Source organism: Gadus macrocephalus, chromosome 22 (genome assembly GCF_031168955.1).
Source record: "Gadus macrocephalus chromosome 22, ASM3116895v1".
NCBI lineage: Eukaryota > Metazoa > Chordata > Actinopteri > Gadiformes > Gadidae > Gadus > Gadus macrocephalus.
The window spans coordinates 12,829,889-12,852,901 of NC_082403.1; the positions used below are offsets into that span (position 1 = coordinate 12,829,889).

General features: G+C 44.7%; 1 protein-coding gene across 3 annotated transcripts in view; it reads right to left on the reverse strand.

Moving 5' to 3' along the window:
* vps50 (VPS50 EARP/GARPII complex subunit) overlaps nucleotides 1–23,013 on the reverse strand; it is a 101,525-nt gene that overhangs the window by 40,913 nt on the left and 37,599 nt on the right. For all 3 annotated transcript variants that reach the window (XM_060044286.1, XM_060044284.1, XM_060044285.1), the window contains 6 exons: nucleotides 16,965–17,097; nucleotides 5,790–5,881; nucleotides 4,958–5,052; nucleotides 4,368–4,466; nucleotides 2,550–2,640; nucleotides 901–1,080 (listed from right to left, as the gene is read on the reverse strand). In XM_060044286.1, the coding sequence (XP_059900269.1) occupies nucleotides 901–1,080; nucleotides 2,550–2,640; nucleotides 4,368–4,466; nucleotides 4,958–5,052; nucleotides 5,790–5,881; nucleotides 16,965–17,097 (690 nt within the window). The remainder of the gene's footprint in view (nucleotides 1–900; nucleotides 1,081–2,549; nucleotides 2,641–4,367; nucleotides 4,467–4,957; nucleotides 5,053–5,789; nucleotides 5,882–16,964; nucleotides 17,098–23,013) is intronic.

Sequence of the window (23,013 nt, forward strand, 5' to 3'; positions counted from 1 at the left end):
AGCAAACACCACAGCACAGGGAATGGCCTCATGGAAATGAGTGGGGGCATCATTTTATTTTTCGATTTCAAAGTAATGCCTTTAGACATAACAGCTTCATGGTGAATCTCCAGATATCAAAAACACTCTGTTTGCTCGAATGATGCAAGGGGCTGCTGAATTGAGATAAACTCTGAACCCAGGCCCCCCAAAATCCAGCTCTCCACATTCAAACCATGCCAGCAGCTGGGCAATCACGCTCAAACTTTACCTCTCAACTCGAATATCGTTTACATCTCCATTACCTTTTTTCCCAGCTTAATCCCTCTCAGGCCGAGGCCACTTCCCCATGAGCTCTGCGTTTATCTGGGCTTTTAGGTTCCATTTCGCCTAATAGTTAAAATCGAATGACAGCAGACGAGTTGGAGATGTCCGGGATTATGCGCCGGGGGTCTCTCTCTCGATTTGGATCTGGTACGACTGGCTTGGCGTCAAGGACGGAGGGGGGCTGTGGTGAAGGACCTGGCAGTCGCAGTGTGGGATTGCTTTCATTCACAGCCAGCCACATCCCATTTATCGACCACATTATACAGAAGGACCTCAGGGCTAGATTTCGACGGTCCAAACCCTCCCCCCCCCCTCGATCAGCCTCGAGGAGATTCAAATAAAAGGCATAATTATAATTGTAGATGTATGCAAAATGATGACATACATAAACGTACCATGATCTTTTCGGCTGATTAGAATTGCAGCGTCGCCTTAGGGGGCTATCCAATCAGAGTCCTCTTCTCAGGATTCTAACCCAACAACAATTATAACAATAAAGTACAGTACAGAAGGACTGCACTAATCTCCCATGAATGAAATTCCGAACAATTAACTAATCCTCTCCCCAGGGCCCAGAAAACCCATAATCCCTACCCCATTCGATGCCAGCACGTCCTCCGTTTCCTCCTCCTTGTTTTCGATGTGCATCTCAAAAGGGTTCCCCTCCAGGAGGAACTGCTGGAAGAGGGAGAGATCCCCCCCCGCGGCCCCAGTGCCGGCCTGTCGGCTGGGGGAGAGCGATGGCGAGCGGCACTGGCCCATGAACTTGAACTCCTGCAGGTGTAGGGAGAGGAAACAATGACCAGTGGAATGAGGCGGAGAGGCGGTCCCTTGTGTTGTCTGCTGAGAGCCGGCCAAGACAGTCAGGGTTTGTGCAACAACTTAATGATCTTTTGTTGGTGTTGGTGTAGCATTATTTACATCCTATAGGAGAATTTACAATTAAACGTCAATAAGGCAGGGAGTGGAAATTTTTGTGAATTCCAAACGGTTCAGCTGAGGTCAGTGGACATGTGAAATGCCAGTAACACTTTGAGGTTCTGCAGGACTGCATAGCTCAATTAGTAAACCCCCTGGAGATGTCTAAAGTTCAAACAGTCAAAAAAAGGCCAAAATGTACCAAACACACGCAGATTGCGTGTGTACCCGCAAATGTGTTGTCAATTTTGCATGAATCCTTGCTCAAAAGCCTGATGAGCTGCTGGTTTGCCTCTTCACTGGCTCTATCTATTGTAGTGGCAGTAACAGCACTATCCTTAGGCTGTCATGCAAGAGGTGGTTTAAAGTGACTGTAGCTGCAGGCGGATTCATGTGGAAATATTCAACGGTTTAGCTTTGTACGTGACGCATTCAAATAGTAGAACTATGTGACACGCTCGAAAAAGAGGACACTGATCTTCTGTTTGTTGTGGCTAACTTAACTGTGTTCATTGTTGACGCACAAACTTGACTTAAACGCAAAATGGAGGGTTGCCCTGTTCGAGGCGTTCCCAAACAGAATCAAAGAGAGCAGAAAGAGCGGAACGGAGTAAGGCTACTTTGTATAATCCGCGTAGGAGGATCGCAACTGCACCATCCAGCAATCTCCGAGATGGGTGTAACAAATTGTTTGAGCATCCTTTTTTGCATCCCGAACAAAGCAAAAACCCATCATCATATTCTAATGACTGCCATGGCAGGGAGGGGAGACCATTAATGCTGCCTGTTTAGCATAAGTGAATACTGTATAGGGAAATATACTAAATGCTAATGAGGGCTAGTTTACTGGGAAAGTTTATTTTCCCTCTGTGCTTTAGGGGGAGGGGTGTCAAAGTGTGACGATCGTCCTCCGGAGGAGAGCGGGGGAATACTGAAGATGTGTCTGCTCGCGAACAATAGAGTTGCTGAGCTGGAGCTACATTTATCTTTCTTGACACTTCTGTCTCTTCAATAATTACTTTTTAGTGCTTTTTTGAGGGGGAAATGGATTAGACTGCGCTCCGGATCATCTACTGTCAACCTTTGTCGTGATCCACAGCTGCAGACACCTGGAGAGGGGGGCCTCGACCTACAAAGGGTCTCCAGTGCTGAAGGTGTTTCATTCTTGATAGGGCGAAGGAACTATGACTACTAGGCTTCTGGTCAACAACTAAAGCCAAAAACCAAACTAAAAGTAATAGCATGAAGCAAAGGGATTAATGGATCACAGAGAGCTTCACTTTGACACGTGAGCTAGAAAGAGAAAGAGAGAGTGGCTCACTTACGTGGAGCTGGGCGATGCTGAAGTTAGACTTGACCGGACAGAGCTCCCATGTCTCGTTCTCCAAAAACATCCTCAGCTCCTCCAGTCGTGCCCTGGGGGGGTGAACAGGGGGAGGGGGGGGGGGATAGTGTGAAAACAGGGAGTGGGTAGAGGAGTAAAGAAGATGAAGAGAGGAGGGATGTACCAGGAGAAGAACCGAGCAAGGGAGTTAAGTTAAACACGGCATAAGGCTCCTGCCTTTTACCTAGCGTTGACCCCCCCCCCGTGTCAGGGGTTGGAAATAACAGTAACAGCCAATCTTCAAAAGTCACCTGACAGCTGTGAAAAGGGGAGTTAATGTGTGTGTGTGTGTGTGTGTGTGTGTGTGTGTGTGTGTGTGTGTGTGTGTGTGTGTGTGTGTGTGTGTGTGTGTGTGTGTGTGTGTGTGTGTGTGTGCGCGGTGTGTGTGTGTGTGTGTGTGTGAGATATAAGCATGCACAGTGCCTGTTTGTCTAAGTCCTGGTGATGTGCAATGGGTTTGATCGTGAGCTTAACAAGATCACTCCCACTCATTTCTGGGTCACCGTCGGCAACGCTTCAGCACGAAATGTCATGAATCGGTAAGAGTGTTAATTTCAAAGAGTCCAGTCCCCCCCCCCCCCCCCCCCCTTCCCACCCCCCTGTGGCTGCCTGTCTTTAAATGTGTTTGAAGTCAGCACTCAAACAGGAGAGAATATATATATATATATATCCACTCAGGCAGGTCATCACTGCATTTTCATTTAAGGGTTACTTGAACTGCATTTTCCATTGCATTTGTTCAATTGGTCTCACTGGTCATTGCTAATATATTTCAACACGGCTGCTTTGCAAAATAACTAAACTGATTCAGCATTCTCTTTTGTAAAGTGACATTTTTCCACATTTAAGGTTCCCAATCTAATGTGTGCGTTTGCATGCTCTCAATATCTTTCTAATAGCCAAGGTTCTCCCAAGTTCTCCAACTCTCTCTCTGGTTGGCAGCAGTAAGCGGTGTATCGGTGGTGATGACACACGTAGACGTGCCCGGGATCGATCCCAAATCCTCTCTGCTGACGCATCCGTGCTGGTGTGGAAGACTGCTCATTGAGAGAGGCGGCGGGGAGTTGTGCAATCAGGAATTAGCCGTGGTTGAATCCCCATGAAGTGTTAACTTATAATTAGACCATTTCTCAGCGAGGGCTGAGTCGTGAGTCTCTAAGCTGTTGAATCAGTGTGTGTGCAAAAAAAAAAGAAAAGTGAAATCAACATCTCAGCAAGGAGCCGGGAGTCAACAGTCCCAGTCTGTTGCTACTACCCGGTCTTCATAACACACAGTTCTTCTGCTCACCATCGACTCAATCCTAGAGAATCACTAGGGGTAAAGTGTGTTTCATTACGGTTTGAACTTTTGAACGTTGATTGTTTTATTAAAACCTTACTGCCTACACGGCCAAACAAAGTTATCCAACAATAGATTTCATCACGGCCAATGTTGTGCCAAATGGTCCAATCCAAAAAGTTTGTTATGCCCACTTGCTGGTTTACTTATTAAAAGAACATAACCTCGAGTCCCACCCGACTTCTGCCACGGACAAATAGTGTGTGTTCACTGTTTGACCCGTAGTCAGCCTCCCCATGTATGATGATGCAACCCAGCTGAAAGACTGGGTCTGTGTATTCATGATCATATGAGCCGATGACCACGCGTCGTAATGACCACAGGTCATAGTTCTTGTAGTAGCAGGGCACGTGGGGGAGCGGTACAGGAATGGTATTCCCCTGAAAGACATTGCCAAGACGTTGCCAGTGGCCATCTTACCTGTGGTAGTTCCTGAAGTAGTTAACGCTCTGTCGTTTGATGGACTCCTGCAGCACCTCCGACCTGCTGCCACAGAACTCCTCCCCCACCTGCATCAACCTGGCCAAAGAAGAACCCAGACATGAACCATAAAGTGCATCACATGCGAATACTGTCGCCAACGAGTCTTCTCCCCTCCCCCAACGGGCTCCACAGGTACCAGGTTGTTTTAACAACACGGTTAAAGACGCGGTTAAAGAGCTTATAACCCTTAATGGACCCCCATTTTGTGTTGAGCCGCTGACCTGTGAGGAGTCAGCTGTATTTGGTGCCTTTTCTGTCAATGAAGGAGATCACTCATAGGAGGTTCCACTTGACAGGTCAAGTGGAACATACTCCCTTATCGACGCTTGGCTGCTATTGATAATTGCCAATCTTCTCCATTAGCACCATGATCGATGTAGTGTGCTCACGGTTGGTTTGGCTGGATGGATGTGTGTGTTTATGTGCGTGCGTTGTTGATCTACGCACTACAGGGAGCGACCATAAAGGATGATGAAGACCAATAAGGGCCTAGCAAAAGTTTGAGCGGTAAGGAGTGCCTTTCTTACCTGCTGATGACATCCAGCACCACGATGAAGTCGTCATACTTAAAGTTGGACATGTCGGTTCCCAGGATGTAGGCCTTCACCTTCAACTGGACATCCTGTGTCACAACGGGACGCATACAGTGCAGCTCGCATCAACTCATACAACAAAGACAACAACAGCTTGAGAAGTACAAAGCACATAGAGCAAGGATGGTTCATATGAAAATTTCAGAAAATTCTTAAAGACTGCGTCGGGATGAGAGAAATCTTGTGTGAGGGAGTGAGACAGTGCCGTGAATTCATTTGAACCACATGTCAAAAAAGGTAGCGTGAGGTTTAGCAGCAAACCGTGAATAGTCTAAAGGGGCGTGAGCACTTAACTTTGAATACAGAACAAACGTGAGAAACAAGCCAAGGTAATTAACTTGGGGAGCAGGGTAATTTCACCTCTCTGGCAGTGCAACGGTTAATCAGCATAATCATTGGGCCTATCATTGGGCCAATCATGGCCGCCCACCATCTGCCACAAGCGGCTGGGGTCTCGATCATATTTTACTGACCAAATTAAGCTCAGGCTAGAATGCATTTATTTCCTCAGTTCACTCCCCGCAGGGTAGGAAAGTGGCGCACTAAAATCACAGCCGTCCGCCAATCATCTAGCTGGGGGAGACCGAGCCCAGCGGCGGAGTTAGTCCCTGAAATCCACCCTGAAATCCCACACCTCTGCGCTAGGCCAGACGGAGAAGAAAGAAAACAAGGGTGACCAACGGGGTGAGAGGAGGGGAGGAGGGAAACCTGACACGGTGCGGACGGCTCGTACCAAACTGGTACCGGGCCCCCCCTTTACTCCTACCTGCCAGATGCGTGTGAGGCCGTGCTCCAGCTTCTTCTTCACGTAGCTGCGGTCCACCACCGACTCGTCCGCGCCGGCCGACGCTCCCCCGTCTGGGGAGGTGAACAAAGCGCACCCGAACAGATGAACACAACGAAGAGCCAATGAGAAGAGCCCGCGGTGACCTCATCCCCGTCGCGTGGGTCTGTCGCAGGAGGCCCCCCCCGTCACTCATGAACGACTTCATGGATTGTTTTTGTTGTTTTTCCTATTTTATTTATTTATTTATTTTTGGGCTGGATGTGGAATAAGTGCAGCAGAAGATGATTGAATACCCTAACGATGTTGAATAAATAATTAATCAATTTCAGTTATAATTAAATGTGACCGATGAAACCCTGACGGATTCCTTCATGTTCCTTCATCGAGTAAACATGATCTAATTCAAATCGTATTCTAGGGAGGAGGGAGGGAGAGAGGGATGGAGGAAGGGAGTGAGGGAGGGAGGGAGGGAGTGAGGGAGGGAGGGTTGTGTTATCCCAATTGTGAAGACCCATTTGAACCATGACCCACCCTTTTAGTACCTTTGTTGTATCGGAGCGTTACATTGAGTGATTTTCTATTTGAAATGCGCCACACACTGTGGCGACACCTTAAGTGTCCGAAAAGGTTAACCCCAAGCATGGGCAAGATCCATTTTTCCCGACGTAATTTCTCGCTGCCATATCTAAAAAGAAAATATTTACTATAAATGTACTAAAAAGCTGAGCTGATGATGATGAAATCATTGCAGCATGACGGACATTTTCTACCAAACAATTGCTATTCAGAGCATTCATATCTTTTGAACATCAATATCTTTCTAAATAAATTAAGGAATGACTATAAGAGATGAAGTGTTATTAGATTAGATGCTATTGAGATGTGTGCAATGCTGCTACGAATGTCCCTGTCAGTTCTGATGCCAGTATGTTCTGGTTGGGCGGTTGTTACTGTAACATGTGTCAGCCGCGCGGGAGCTCCACCTCCCCGGGCCAGCCACTGAACGTTGGCCCACAAACCTACTTCAGTCTCAACAACAAGGCAACGGGGAAAGCTTTACAAAAACTACTAAATAATTATAGGCTTATCCCACTTAAAAAATGTATTAATTAGATGTCGGAAAAAAGTTTTATAGAAGGAGCTCTTCAGTATTAAATCATACCTTTTATGAATACCCGGGAATACCATAATACCGTAATACCACCCAAGCATACTAAACCCTCTCTCAGAGCTCCACAAATCCACAAACAAACATCGTGGCATTACAATATGTGTCCAAGAAGCATAACCCTCTCTCGGATGTGGCCATCAATATTTACAGCTTCCCATACACAGCTCTACACATCCATTCACCCCTCGCCGTAGGTGTCCTTTCCTCGCGATGTCAAAGAGTATACACAAATGCACTTTCATTTCACCAAAAGAAACATACCTGCGTTCGGAGCAAAGTTTAACATTCTCAAACTGGTTGGCAGAGAAAGAGAAAGAGATAGATGTTTACTCCAGTTTTCTCTAAATTATGCCTATTTTAGTAACAAAATGGCATGGGTAACTATGTTGACGATCATGAAGACATTACCACGTTCATAACAACAAGCCCCTTTAAATGTTGAGCTACAGTACCCATCAGACAAAGAGTGTAATTTAACAAACTGAACTTAAGACAGAGTGAATGGCGGTTTGTACGTTTACTCTTGAGATACTCTTGATACTATTTCTCAGGTAACTTATTGTGCATTAAAGCAGGAGAGCAGAGCAATAATAAAAAAGTTTCTGAAACACGATCGATAACACTGACGTTAGGTGAGAATGTGAGCCTTCGTAGCTAGTCGTTTTCGGTCGCCAACCTGCCCTTCCCTGTGTCAGCCCAATTGCCGGAAGTGTCATCCCGCCAACCTGCCGTCCACTCCCATCACAGAACCAAGCGCCTGTGATAAGGCCACGTGCTGTCGGCCGTCCGGTCAGTCGTCATTAGATCCAGCGTGTTCCATCCGGATGCCTCCTCTCTCCCCCCCACTTTCCCTCTAGCAGTAGCTTAACGCCTCTGTCAGCCGGAATCAAGAGCGGCTGACAGAGGCCGAAGACAGGCGGGCCCCACGGACTGTCAGTGAGCAGAGGGGAAGGGAGCGGGAAGGCGTGCAGGGAGCCAGGCGTCGGTCTTAAGGTCGAGGCACTTCGGAAAACACAGAACGACGGGTCAATAATGCCCTTGACTTTGCTGCAGATAAGATATATATCACACGGGTAGTCTCAGAGAGAGAGAGAGAGAGAGAGAGAGAGAGAGAGAGAGAGAGAGAGAGAGAGAGAGAGAGAGAGAGAGAGAGAGAGAGAGAGAGAGCACCCTCACACTGTTATTTCAGTTTGAAGGACAATTTTCTCACAAATATATAATTGTGAGAAATCACTTTTGCCAGCCCTTTGCAGCAGGTAAGTGACGCCGAGCATGTCGTTATCGGAGCAGAGACTGGTGGTCGATACGTCAGAAGGCTGCTGCGCTTGCACTCATCCACCGTGTTCATGCTCATCTGACTCCTAAGCCCCCGTCTCACGTCAGACTGCTATTGATTTCTCCATTGCATGTATGACACTCATTCAACACTCATCTCAAATCCACCAAGCCTTTTGGATAACGTTTTCTCTTACCTAAAGACCACCAAGCCTCAATACAGCATCCATTGAGCAGCACACAGACCCTTTATACCATCTGATAGCTGATTGATCGCTCTTCTGCAACCGACCGTTGAGGAAATGAGGATTCCTTCTTCAAGGTTTCTCAAGGTTAAACAAAGTTCATACATTGACAGCTCTGAAGACTCATTTCAACAGAGTTGAGACATGCTTCACGTCCATCCATTAATAATTTCCGAACGCAGGTGCCAGAAATGTCCAAATGCGTACAATTGTCAATGTGTCAGTGAGCCATCACGACAGAGTGCAGCAGTCATACAATTGACAACAATGTGACCTTCAGGTCAGCTTTTATTGGCCACATGGTTAATGCCAATCAAGCTGTGAACCGACTGAAGGCATTTACATTTTACAGTTCATTTACAAAGGCTTCCTTGACTAAGTATTGACCTTCAGTCTAAGTGCTTGGCACAGATCTCTACACCATTTCTGGGCAGCCCAAACATGGGCTGACAATCATTGAAGAGACAGCGAAGATCCATCAAGGAGCATTTGTGATGCGCTTGAAATGAATAAAAAGAATAAATACGAAATACATAGACTATGGACAAAAATAGTCAATTGTCTGCCGACCCACAAAAACAACACAGACATACCGTCCTGTTAAACGCACCGCAATGAAATGCACATCAAGCAGGGCTTTTTAGATGGAGGTTGGCTGTGGTTGAGCATATGCTCCCCTTTAACCTCAATGCCTCTATTTCTGAATGGAGGGAACGAAACCTTCTCTTTACTGTGCAATAATAACCAGCAAACAACCGCAAGCTGGCAGCTTAGCAAGTACACATAGAATGAGACTTTAGGGTGAACATTAAATTGAATAAACAAAGGGCCCTCAATGACCATGAAGGGGCGGCATTGAGACCAGTATTAACTAGGAATGTGAATAACTCAAAATTTTCATGGTCGAATAATCGGTGGGTGGTATGAACGAATAATCGATTATTCGAATTGCGCCGACATTCACAAAGGCAGCCATGGATCATCGGCAAGAAATCACTTAATATCTTAAACGCAAAACAACAACTACCTGCTAAGTAGTTCCAGTTCAAAACGAGAGCTGGTAAATTGTGAAAAATGCATTAAACTGTAATCCGAAAACGCGGCTATATGCTATAGTCCCTATAGTATCTGTGGTATAAAGGCTGAATCGCGACAGTCTATACTATCAACATAAAGAGTACGTATTTATCATTTGAAATTCGTCCCAGCCTTTATACCACAGATACTATAGGGTCAGACTCTATAGCATATAACCGCATTTTCTGATTACAGTTTAATGTAAGCTGACAACATCGCTAATTAACACCGCAACTGCAAATTAACCGCACGGAGATAACCATGGCAACCGGTCAAACACTTTTTCTTATGGCGATCATTCTGCGCGCACATCCGCCGTGTTGATAAACAAATAATCCCCCTGTAAATGAATGGGCTTCATTTATTTTCTATGGCAAGTGACCATGGTATAAGCGGGACAATGCCCTTCGAAACCTGTCCAACATTAGTTCCGTCCGTTAATTCTTGTTTATTTGAATGGGGAAAAATGTTAACGGTCCAAATGTTAAAAATCGACTTTGACCCTCGTGAATGAATAATCGAATAATCGAATACTCTGACCCATCCCTAGTATTAACAGAGCAAATTTCCCATAAAATACAAGGTGAATCTACCAAGCCTTGAATGCTGCAAGAAAAATAGACCTCTATTTCTCCGTTGAGAATGGGGCTCGTAACAATTTTTTTTCCATTTCTACGATTGAAAGTTCACAAATGCTGCATAAAAAATGCAAGTGAATCTTCCAAGATTACACAAGTGCTATTGTCTTCTTCCATTTAAAATCAATTGATAGAGACTTTTATTGTGTATCTTATGTATCGTCCGAAAAGTATCAACAAATTGTAATGTTGTTTTGCTGCAGTTGAACAATAGTGCCTGTTTGCTTAATTGGAAAGGCCTCAAATAAAACAGAACCACCGCATAATACACCCTAATCCTGGTGCAACGGATAGTTCTACAAACAGGATTAACCTTAAATCATCTCTACATTGCCTGCAGACTGATACGACCTTCAAAACACGCGCACACAGCATCTACAGTAGGGCGACAGGAATGGATGGGAAACACTTCGACGGCGAGAGCTTACGACAGCGTACGAGAAGAGCCGGGTGAATTAAAACCACCGTGAGATTTCTCCTTCAACCCTTTGACGTCAAATGTCAATGGGAGGTCGTTTCATCCCGTTTGTGTACAGCACACCCCTAGGATGAGAGCTAATCTCTCTCCCAGGGATGGGTCTGGATTGCCCTACATTGTGCATCCAGCAGAGAGGGTTCACTACACTCCGGGGAATGGAGGCAAGGGCAGGAAGGAATTTAAAGTAATGCCATCTTTTCATTGTGTAATCATTATCCATGGCAACAGGCTCGGTGATTCTCTTTCTGTAAAATTGTGTTAACTTTACAGCTATACAAACGATTTCAATTTGGTACCTCTTTAAAAAAAAGGACGCCTTCGTGAATATATACGTATGCTTCCATCCTCCGCAATGGAGCCACCTCAGGGACAAAACGGCAGCCTTTTATATTCCTCCTCTTTGAGTTGGAGTGAATCTGCGGCACTCGTGTCAGGCAGAGGGGGCCACTGACGGAGAGAGAATGCACACAGAGAGGGCAGGTAATCATGGGGCTTGAGAATAGATGTGTCCAGTATATTTGGAGAGTTTAAGGAGCACGCTGACTGAGACTCTCTCCCACACACACAAACACACACTTTCCGTTGGACTGATTAGAAGAATAGTTACAAGCCCATTATCACCTTAACCGCCATGATTTCTAATCCCGGGTCGAAGGGTAACATTACTGGTTGTCAGGGATGGATCTGTGTGTGCGTTTGATCGCTAAGCCCCAGGTATTATGGGACAGCTAATGAGATGCCATTTCCATTACATCACACATCAAGTTCCAGCAGCCAAGGTTAACTTCTAGCATTTTCCGCTAATTTCATGACCTGTATGTATTAGTGTGTGCATGTATTAGTGTGTGCATGTATTAGTATGTGTGTGTATTAGTGTGTGCCAGTATAAGTGTGTGCTTACAAAACACCACCTTAAGGTGATGTTTGACTAGAACAAGTCCCCATTTGTCTCGGTGGGTAACCCACCTTACCCACGAGCACCCTCCCTCTGAATTCTCCTTGATCAACCCCTTTTCTCAGAGCAGAAACTACCTCCACTAACTCGGTTTTCTTGCCAGCTGTGTGAAAGTTGCACTCATTATTTCCAATACACTTTTTCGGTTTAGGAGTCGCTCGAGGAACCAAAACTCTGGGGAAATATTTGAAAACGTGTCGCGGCAGAATGCAAATGCTGACCCATCGCGGTGGAAAAAACCATTAAAGCCAGCGCTGGCGTGCGTTTTCTGCAGCTCCATGCAGGTCTTAACTGTATCACTGCATGTGACGGCTAAACTTTGATTTGACCGGGTGACAGCACCTCACATTACCACATCCATCAGGGCTTTAACCATATGGAAACCGTGGCTCTCAGTGCGCTCAGCTGGGGGGGAAGGGAGAGAGAGGGGGGGAAGGTAATAAATGTCAGTTGCAACCGACAAGTCAGCGGCGCCCAAGGTGTGGCGGATGTGACACGGCAACGTGGCGGAGGGACGGCTGGGGAGCGGAGGGCGGGGGGGGCGAAGAGGGGGAATATACATGAGGCTTGACACACACTCTGGGGAAGATTGAGGTCGGGACCCCTGAGGAAGCAGTGGAGTGAGAGAGCAGGAGAGAGAGAGAACAAGAGCTAGAGAGAACTACAGAGAGACCGCTTGAACGAGAGAGAGATTGAGAGCGAGCGAGAGAGAGACGTAACTATACAGGGAGGGAGACGGAAAGAAACAACGAACGAGAGACCAAAGGAGAACAAGATTGACAGACAATATAGCAAAAGGCAGAGTAAGTTTAGCCATTTGGATGTAGCAAGGTTGCTTTCGAATGGAGAAAATAAAAAGGAGAAACGACTCCATCTCCTGGGACTGGCAGGTGCGAGAACAGGGAGTAGAATGGTAATCGAGTTCATCTGGGTAAAACTATGAAAAAAGGGGAGGTAGCAGGAAGTGCATGACCAAAAAAGGAGAGAGGAAGTAATTACAATACTGTGACGCAGCAGGACACAGGGAAAGCGTCACTGCAGTATCGAGGACAGTTTAGGCTTGTTCCCTTTGCAGAGAAAGCGAGAGACAGAAATGATAGGTATGAATACAATAGTAGGTGAGAGAAGAATGAGAGTTGCAAGCTAGAATTAAGCGAGACGACAGACACCATGAAATTAAATTTACTTTCGCACCCGTCATTTCCACACCAGCCATTTCCACATAAATTGGATACATAGAGTCAAGGCAGCGTGCCAAAAGTTGAAAACGACAAAAAGTTAATTCCGGAAGTCAAAATCCATTTCTAATCAATGTCACAAATCTAATCCGAGAAAAAGATGGCATGCTGTTGCTTTGTCCATGATGCAACGCTTAACAGTTTAACCAATTTGGGCATTAATGTTTCTGCTATCTAAAGCATGCCAAGAGCTTAAGCACAACATAATCCATTGAAACCATGACAAATCAATTACATTTCCCCTCTGTTTTGCCTTGTGATAAAACCCTGTTTTAATTCATACATAACTGTAAGAAAATTCGATTTAACTTATTTGTGACTTTGAAAGTAAATTCCTTTGTCAGAAAGAAAGTAGGAGCCAGTTGTATTGCTTATTTCTGGCAGAAAAACGACTATAAACAGGAATATGAGATGTGTTTGGGAGTGTAACCATGAACTTTTAAAATATCGATTAAAACATGGAATTTGTTTGAGCTTGAGGGCCCTCCAGCAGTGGCCCTCCAGCCACCCTCGGGGCCCTCCGCCAGCCAACACTGACATGCAGTGGGGCCCAACAACATGACACTGACCCCAGTGTGTTAAGGGCGGGGGGGGGGGACATTCTGCTGACCACATGAAGCTGCAGAGGGTTAGATAGAAGCAGTAGAGTTCAGCTTCAAGAACAAATATCGTATATCGTGTTGGGAAATTGTTTGGGAAAGCAAAACATTTGACACTCGATCGACACTTTTATCAACACTGCATACGCACGCAATGTGAATGGTTGAAAAAGCCCCTTGACATTGCAAGATGTATATTTACGTGCCACCAATTTACATTGGTTATACAAAAATACATGTTTCATTCAATATCTAGGGTGTCAAGTAAGCCATTACAATGAAAATTGGGAAAGGCTAAAAAGACATATGCTGTTGAAAACATCTATGTTCACAGTGACCTGGTCATCACAGCCTTGTGAAGCAAACGTGTGAGTGGGGGGGGGGAGTGAACAAGACAATCGCATTGTTTTCACCAAAACCCCAGCGTGAGCCAGGATGCGAGGGCCAGACGCACTGAGGAAAAGATGAAAAATCTAAAAATGAGAAAGAAAAAAAATGGTCATGGACCATTCAGAAAAGCAATTTACCTGCTGATAGCCCAGGCAAATGAAGATGCCGAGAGGGGTTGGGCGTCTCAGTGAGGACCCCTGCCACGAGTAGCGAGGTGCAATAGCAGGCAACGAGAAGTGTAATTGTCAATTTTCAATCCTGGTTGGTGGAGGCCTGCCCATCAGCCGCTGGTCCGGAGCCAGTTGATTAGCTGGGGTTTATATCCTCTAGATCCTGATGTGGCCGTGCAATCTCAATACTGTTGCTAAATATGATAACCTCGCCAGTCTTCCTCTTCCGCCTACTTCCTACACATAAGAAAAAATAAATGAAACTAAATAAACTAATCTCGACTGAACTATTATTTGCCTTTTTAGCCATCTGTTGTTTGAGGAGCTGTAATTGAAAAGCTGAAACGCACCCCATTTATTTGGACAGTTTGATCTTTTCCAAAAACTGAACGGTTAAAATGGGAAAAAGCCACGGCTTATGTCACCTCTGTAAGCGCTTTGACATAATATGCGCTGTAACCTGTGTCATAGAATGTTCCAGTGCGGTACGTCCCCTAACAAGTGTGTCCCGCGCTCGCTAATCCCGGGGTTATTTCACGCTGCTCGCCTCCACTTTTTAGTTGCCAACAGAATGGTTCGAAACCGAGCTCAGATGACATGGCGTGAAAACCAATTCACCGGCGGCCGCGCTCCTAATAGATAGTTGTGTTTGTAGCAGGCGGGAGGGCTGTAGTCTCAGTGTGTGTCAATACCACCACCCAGAGTTGACCTCCGCAGCGGAGTCTTTGGTCAAACAGAGAGCGCTGGCCATGGACTTTCCTACGCTCAGGTGCACCTCCGCACGGGGAGCTGAAATCTGCATTAATCAAAGGAGACCCGGCGCACGATGCGATGGCAAATCTACTGTGGCAGGTAGGGCGGACACCCTGGTCAATATTAGCTTCCTGAAACAACCACTTCATTAGGCTGGTGCGGGTGACATTGATTACTGTTACCCTTTACTGCCTGGTTGAGAGCGCTCTGCAGGCAGTGTGTGTGTGTACGTGTGTGTGTACGTTTGTGTGTGTGTGTGTGTGTGTACGTGTGTGTGTGTGTATGTACGCATGTGCGCACGCGTTTGTGTACGTGCACATGTGTGTGGGTGGGTTTTTTGCGTGTGACCTGTGCATATGTCCTTGTGTGTGTATGATTTTCAGTGGCCAGGTCGTTAAGCAGGTTGATGGGTTCCCGGTTTGAGACCAAGGTCAGTATCACCGCGAGTGTGTTGGACAAACTAACCAACATAAGTGAATCACCATTAGGGCCGAGGGTCACCTTCAGCTGAAGGACGGAGGTGACAGCCAGATCGCAACGACAAAGGGCCCTGCATCCCTCCTCAGTGGAAACCAGTGGAAACTAAAGGGTGTATATATAAATGTCATTGATGTGAGCATGTCGATCTCCAGTGAAGGATCCTGAGGTCTTTTACTGAGAGATTTCCGTTGGCCGTTACAAGCCTTACTTCCCACCCCACCACCAACATCTCTTTAAATTGCCAACAATCAACAGTACTTTATGTGTCCTCACGGAATCACACGCCTACACAGAAATAGGTCAATATGGTAGGCAACAGACAAACACCTTTGAAAAATAACGCTTAAATGATCACATAAAAACAAACCACAGGTTCCTTGATTCAATGGACCGATATTGTTTTCCGTTTAGTTTTATGGAGTGACACGTTTTCAAAGAGTAACATATTCATCTGTGTGGTATTTAAAGCAATAATTTGGACAACATAATGACGAAATTATGAATTGTGACTTAATAACTGTCCATGCGGAGTGAATTCTGTTTGTGAGTGAAGATTGTTGCTGAGACAATTAAACAGTGTAGGCAATAGGGAGCCAACCGAATTTATACAATTTAGGTATTTCGGGGCATGCATCATTCATGTCTCTCAGCTAGCTTTTAGTTTATCCTTGAAAGCAAATGAATAGGTCAAATTTGGTATCAAACTACATTTATTGACAAACATAGTCAACAAAAGGGCAATGTACTCATATTAATGGGATGAGGTTGCACCAGGAGAAATTAGGCATGATAATTGTATGGTAATTACTTTTGTAGTTTTACATAATGTTTGCAGAAGCTTAAAGGATTTATAATAGGGTGGATGACAAGCGGGATAAGTAAGGTCACCAAATGTCAACGTAAAGGAGTATGTAGCCAATGTTTTCAAACTCTCCGGTACGTCTGGGGTAACCAATAACAGCAAATCTAATTTCTCGGACAGCACGCCACACACATTCTAGTTCCTCATAGAGGCTGATTTACATTTGACCTATTTGACTTCTACTTATGTAATCAAATTGGAATAAATCTGAGCAGTCTGTAAGTGGTTTTAATACAGAAGTAGCAGACAAGTATGTTAAATTCTTCCCTCAACAGAGAGCCAGAGGTGACATGAATCTATGGGTGTCCTGGAATCACTATCGATGAGATAAAAGCCTTTTCATAAATATCATCTTAAAAGGTATATGCTAGGGGTCTCTCAATCAACACAATTACAAACACGTTACATCTAGTCACCTTATTCACGTTTTCATTTCATCATAATGAAATAAGCTAATGTAAGCAAGTTAATGTAACGTTAACTTGCTTATAGCCATTAGATCAGGAAACGACCCATACAGCTGTAGTTTATGTCATGTGGCAAAATCAATCATGGGGTAGCCCAGAGCTGTGTTCAAACTAATCATGCTAAAAGTGAATGTTGAACGTTGTTGTAACGTTATAACTTTACAGTGAACAATAGCTTGGTAGCTGGCACGAACCACTTGTGATAACAGCACATCGATAGCTAGATCGATGTGCGGTTATCACACACATTATCAATAAATGAGGTCCCAATTACTAATATTACTTTTTCCCTGGAAGTAAGGGGTTAAAGGGGTCATGATGCCATTGACAGGCAACCAAATGATATGCACCGTTACCTTGGGTGGCGGGGCCCTCCTTGTTGTCAAGCTCTTCGTGCCACTGCATGGTAGAGTGGTAGCTGAGCATCACTTCCCACAATGCCTTGCACAGGTCTGTCAGGCAGGGGATGTAGCTGTCCGGGGTGATATGCTGCCGACAGAAGAAGAGATGCCATGGAAAATCCTTTCAGTAAAATGAACAATATACAATTTTGATAGGACACAGTGCCATTACATTTCTATAAACGGTTGTGCATTGCATACAATTTTGAAAACCGAGTTTGATTTTATTGGGCTTAGTAGTACTAACAGATTGGTAGACGACAGAAAATTAGGTTATTGGTATATGAAATTGGTTAAAATATCCCTATTTCAATTTCTGCTGTTGTGTTTTCAATTATTTGCCATCGGGGTACATGGATAAATCGCCTAAAAATGACTATAGCATTTTAATTACGCAGCAGCCTGGCATGTCTTGAGGGAGATGTAGAGGCTTTCAAAAGCACAGATTCAATTAGAATGAGATCTATTCCTATGCCTGAATAAAAAATGGCTTAATCAAGCAAAACATAGTGGAGGCATCCCATTAGGACACTGCCCCTAATGCAACACTGTTTACTGATGTCAAACCCTCAAATAGGTTCATTTACTAAGTAAGCAACACGGCCCATTTCCCATGCCAAGTATGTTATGGCATCCATTGAGATAATTCAGTGCCGGGCATTATAAAATACTGTATGAAATTGTATCACATCGGAAGAGCCTCTTTTTTTGCAGTAGAAAACATAAAACTGACGAACAATAAAATAAGTCAAGGACCATGCGTACTGAACTAAGGTTTGGCAGAGTTCGCCCAAATATTCAGAGTGCACAAGGACGACAGTGAAGGCCACCGACAAAGTCTGAGTATCCAGGCCATCACACCGTCCCTCAACGGACCGCCTCCATACAGAAACGACACTCATTAGAAAAATGCATCGCCTGGGGAAAAATACATCCCCATAGTTGACAGCTTCCCAGCATGATATTTATTAATGTTCACGGCTTTGACCAATAATGGAACATACCCCCTGCTGTCTGTTATAAACTTTTTATGGGCATGACATAAAACCTCCATCAATTTAATGGATTTTGTAATGCAGACAAGAGCAACGCTTGGAAAATAAAAAATGAGCTAATAGCCCTAGAATTCCATCCCAAAAAAATATGTTAGTTTACTTTTTAACAGGCCAACGGGGGGGGGGGGTCCTAGAGAGTGAACCGTGAGCCAGGGAATAGAGCATCGATGTGGGGTTCAGAATTGCAGACCAATATCCTATGGAGTGTTCTTCAACAGAGCATGTCCTCGGATGTGGATTGATGACTGCAAGCGATCAGCTGATGAAAGATCATTAAATATGAACTGGGTAATCATTTCTGCCATGCTTTTTCATTGTCAGTATGTCATTGTGACGAACGTAGAATGCTTCATGGAGAAGTCTCCTCCTCCGTCTCCTTAAAATTAATAAACAACCCAGACGTATTACTTTGAAACATAATTGAGCGCCAAACATTACTTGCTAATGTTGCCAGTATTATTAATAAAAAAAGTGAATGTTTTTTTTTAATTGGTATGTTAATTAGACAACTTTCATTATCCCTGAACACATTTTTCCTGCCTTTTGTTTTAATTATTCGATACAATTTGTAAATAGAAGCAAAGTGGAAGCAAATATTTTTTGAGACCTCATTTTATCACCAAAACATGTTGATCCAACAGTTGATGCAATGTAATAAATTAAACTAATTTATTCTGTCCTATTTTTACACATTTAATAAATTTCATAATAAAAAGGAGAGTTAGTGTTGTGAAACACCCCACCGAACTGCCTGATAAGTCCAGACGTTTCCCTCTCAGCCATCCCTGGTTTTGTGGTCTGTAATTAATGATGGTGAGCCCCCTGACGCACTAAATAGTTGCAGATGATTTTCATTAACGATTACAAAGCGGCTCTTGCACCACCGGCCAGATAGTCAAGCTAATATAGTTCATGTAATAGAGTCTTAGAGTATTAGATTTGATTGTTGCATCTGCTCTGGAAGCCATCCATACCATGTTGCCTGGCAACTGAGGAGTGGGGACAGAATTAGTGTGAGGAGGGGGGAGGGGTGTTAAGGTGTGTGTATGGGATGAAGGGGTATTTTTGTGCATCAGGGAAGCCGGTTAATGTGTGTGTAATCTTATGTTTTATACATATTTTCTCAGCAGGGGCTGTTATGCATGCATGTGGTTATTCAGAGTTGGGGTTCTACAGATATTTTGGTGTCCGGCATTGTTATTATAGTAACAATGCGAGTGTGAGCATGACAGCACACGGTTTATGCGAAACAAACTAAAGGCGAATACGCTAAAGGGCCCTCCGTCAGGCAGCACTGTCAATATGGTTCCACTCTACATCAGTTCCAAGAGGACATCAGCGTTTCTCGCTTGCATTTCTTATACTTAATTTTCAGCCAACCTAATAAACCAGCCACTAACATGAATCTATTTATTTTCCCCAACCCTAGTAGTGGCTTTGCACGGCCTTAAAGCACATGTATCATGGGGGAGGCTTGAGAAAATATTGATCATGGAGCCATTCTTGACTTTTGACCTGTCGCCCAAGGATGAGTCTAGCCATGTTAAAAACTCGCTCAACGATAGGCAGGTGATCATTTCAACTGGCACGTTTGGTTCCGTGTCTATGCACACATTGGTCTATGTGTGAATTTGTGCGCCAAATGCATACGCGTAAGAAACACCACACAATTAGGGGGGAAAGAAATGTATAAAGGAAAGCACGGGCGAAGGTTGCACTAAATTAGCTGAATCGCTTCCTTCCTTGGAACCGTATTCACGAGAAACTGCAGGCGATCGGAGGTGCAGGGTGACACCAGTCAGCACTTATGCAAAAGTGCCGAGCCGGCAGAGTTGCACCACGGCCTCCTTCGTAAACATCCAATCCCCGAAACATCTAAGATGAACCCCACTATCACTCTCATGTTTAAACCCCGCATGCACACAAACAAACAAATGATCCTTCAACTGGCTGAACTGTGGGGGTTCATTGAGCAGGGGGCTGCAAAGTTCAGTTGCCTGGTCCATAGAAGTCAAGTTTAGTAAAATCGTAGTCTTGCCGGTTCAGACAAGCAAGACTATCGGCGTGCCATACTAAAGCAGTTGCTTATTGACTTGGTTGTTAAAATAGGAAAGACGATATTTCTATGCTTGGTATATATAGATAGTTTGCTTGTTTTGTTTACCCTAGAATGGGTGGCCCCGCCCATTCTGACGGCGATTTGAGCTCGCCCTGAAGAAGGGTCTGGAGAAGAACAACACATTTCTTTATTCTGCTTCCGATAGGTTTTTGCGGGAGCCAATCACCAAGCTGGCTTTAACCGCTGGCTCGCTATTGGCTGGTTTAACACAATGACGACATGGAAGCGACGGCAAGCAACCAATTGCGTACAGAGTGATTTGAACTAGGCCCATTGATCACGCCTCTTGTGCTGAAGAAAATGACTGCAGCTTCCCCGCACCAACGTTCAATCTACGATTGAGCTTGGTCCGGCAATAGCCAGGCTAATGTTTCCCTGATTTGATTGGTTTAATATGGGGTTCCTGGATAATTTGGTTCCTGGCTCTGATAAAGTGACTGAAATAGTTTGGAATAAAGGCATGCTGTATTGCGAGCAATACATCCGTGTAATTGGCTAATCGATTATTTCTCTTCCATCAGCGACTGCGAAAAAGGCCCAGACCATATGGAGGAGTTTACCAGGAGGCATAGAGGCTCCTCTGCAGCTTCTAAACCCCTCAGCCACAACACTCCCACCCGCTTCCATCTTTCATTGAGCAGGGAAGCGTAAAGATAGAAAACATCCTTAAACGCTTCACCAGAGGAAAATAAAAACATATCCGATCGTGAAGGCATCTAGCATGGAAAATATCGAAAGAACACCACTGCTCCGACAGCAAACAACAAACTCAACATCAACAGGAAGTCATCTGTTTATACGCTCTGACAGCCCGATGTTGACAAACTACGCCAGACTAATTTCCATTCAAAATAGAACTTAAGTTTTGAGTGGCAAATACTTGAGGCAGTGGACTCATTTCACACGAGTACAAAACAGGCGATTACAAAACACACCAAATTACATACGGGTGGAACAATGACCACAACGACATGAGTGAAAAGCTAAAATAAGAGCTTGCTCACGGTCACAGCACACACGGTTTACATGAAAACGCTCCTCCACGCTCAGAGCCCAATTAATTGCTCTTTGAGATAAACAACAGCACACAATGCCAGCGCCCTCTGGATAATTATGGGATGTTGTGCCACGGACAGATCATCGCAAGTGGAACGGACCCTAATGGGAGTGCAGACACTGGTTAATACCCTAAGAAGGGAACACGCTTTTTCAGTTTACAAATTGGGGCTGACATTATCGTCCGCGGTATGATAACAAACAGTGATGCCATAAATAAATAAATAAATAGATCAATAAATGTAACCAGATGGCCTCGTTATTATAAAGCCCACAAACGACCACACGTGATTGGTCAGAGAGTCAGTTGTGAGGGGGCCGCGTTGGGTCATGAAGCCTGGCCGGGTCTCCTGGAGACAGCCGCTTTGAGGGCGGTTGGCAGAAGGCTGTTTTCCTGTTTTCAAACCAGATTGCACCATTTGCAAACTCGAGGAAAATAAGCGCTTTGAGGAAACTTCAAACGAATATTTTATTCATTTATTACAATTAATAGTCATCCCAAATGTCCAAAACCTGCAAGGTATTAAAGTGATGGTCAAAATGTGTGCAAGTTAATGTCGCCTATCGTGCCCTCCAACATTTTCATGACACATTTAGAAGTTGGTTGAATGTGCCCGATGGGAACATAAACTTAATATGTGAAAGTTACCATTGGGAAGTGAAGACGCCAGCCAAGCCGAATCAAAGAGTTAGTATTCAACAGTCATCCCCCCTTTGCACCACGGGCTGACCTTCCCGCCTAACCCCTCGGAAAATCGTAACTCTTAAGTATGAAGCCAGTAGCACATTTGCATTCCTCCCTGGTCATTTTGAGGCAAGCAGAGAGAAGTGAAGGGGTTTGGAGCGAGGGAGCGAGGGGGTCATTAACTGAATACACTCAGAATGATCTCAGAGGGAAACATCTCCATGGTTTATTCACCAAGGAAAGGGCGTTTACTAACACGTCACTCTGGTGATTACTTAAAGAATACCATACTAGGGTTAGCACGGCTATTTTGTGTGATGCTTTCATTAGAAACACACACAATGGACTAATTGAGGCTCGAGATACTACGCAACACTGACACCACAATATACTGTGTGTGTGTGTGTGTGTGTGTGTGTGTGTGTGTGTGTGTGTGTGTGTGTGTGTGTGTGTGTGTGTGTGTGTGTGTGTGTGTATGCTGTCATTCCACAACACAATCACACTGCTAAGAACGTTAAGACAGATGCCATCATTCCAATGGCAGTGAGTGTGTATGTTTATGTATGCTTATTTGTGTGAGGGTGGGTTTATGTATGCCCGCGTGTGTGGGTGTGTATATGTGTTTATGTGCGTGTGCATGCATGTGTTTATAGATAGATAGATAGATCTTTATTGTCATTGCACATGTTACAGAGCAATGAAACTACCAGTTACATTCCGTCCAAGAAACATAAAAGACAGTGTGGTGAGACAGGACGGAGAGACTGTCAGGCGCTCGTTTGATAAGAAACATGCTGCCTTCTTTAGAAAAGAAAAATAAAAAGCTAAACAAGAGGGTAACGAGGGAAAAAAATGTGAATGCCTAAACTATGCTCCTCTAAGGGGGGCACAGTGTAGGGATTAGCAAAAAAACACCTCAGCACATAAGCAACATATCAAAAACATCACAAACACATGTGGGAGGGGGGGAAGGGTATCGGGGAGGGGAGGTGTCACAGCTCAGACCCCGGGAGGAGGACGCAGCCAGCGGGCGCGTCGCATCACTCACGGCATACTGTACTGTAACGAGGGACGGAGAGGGGGAGGGAG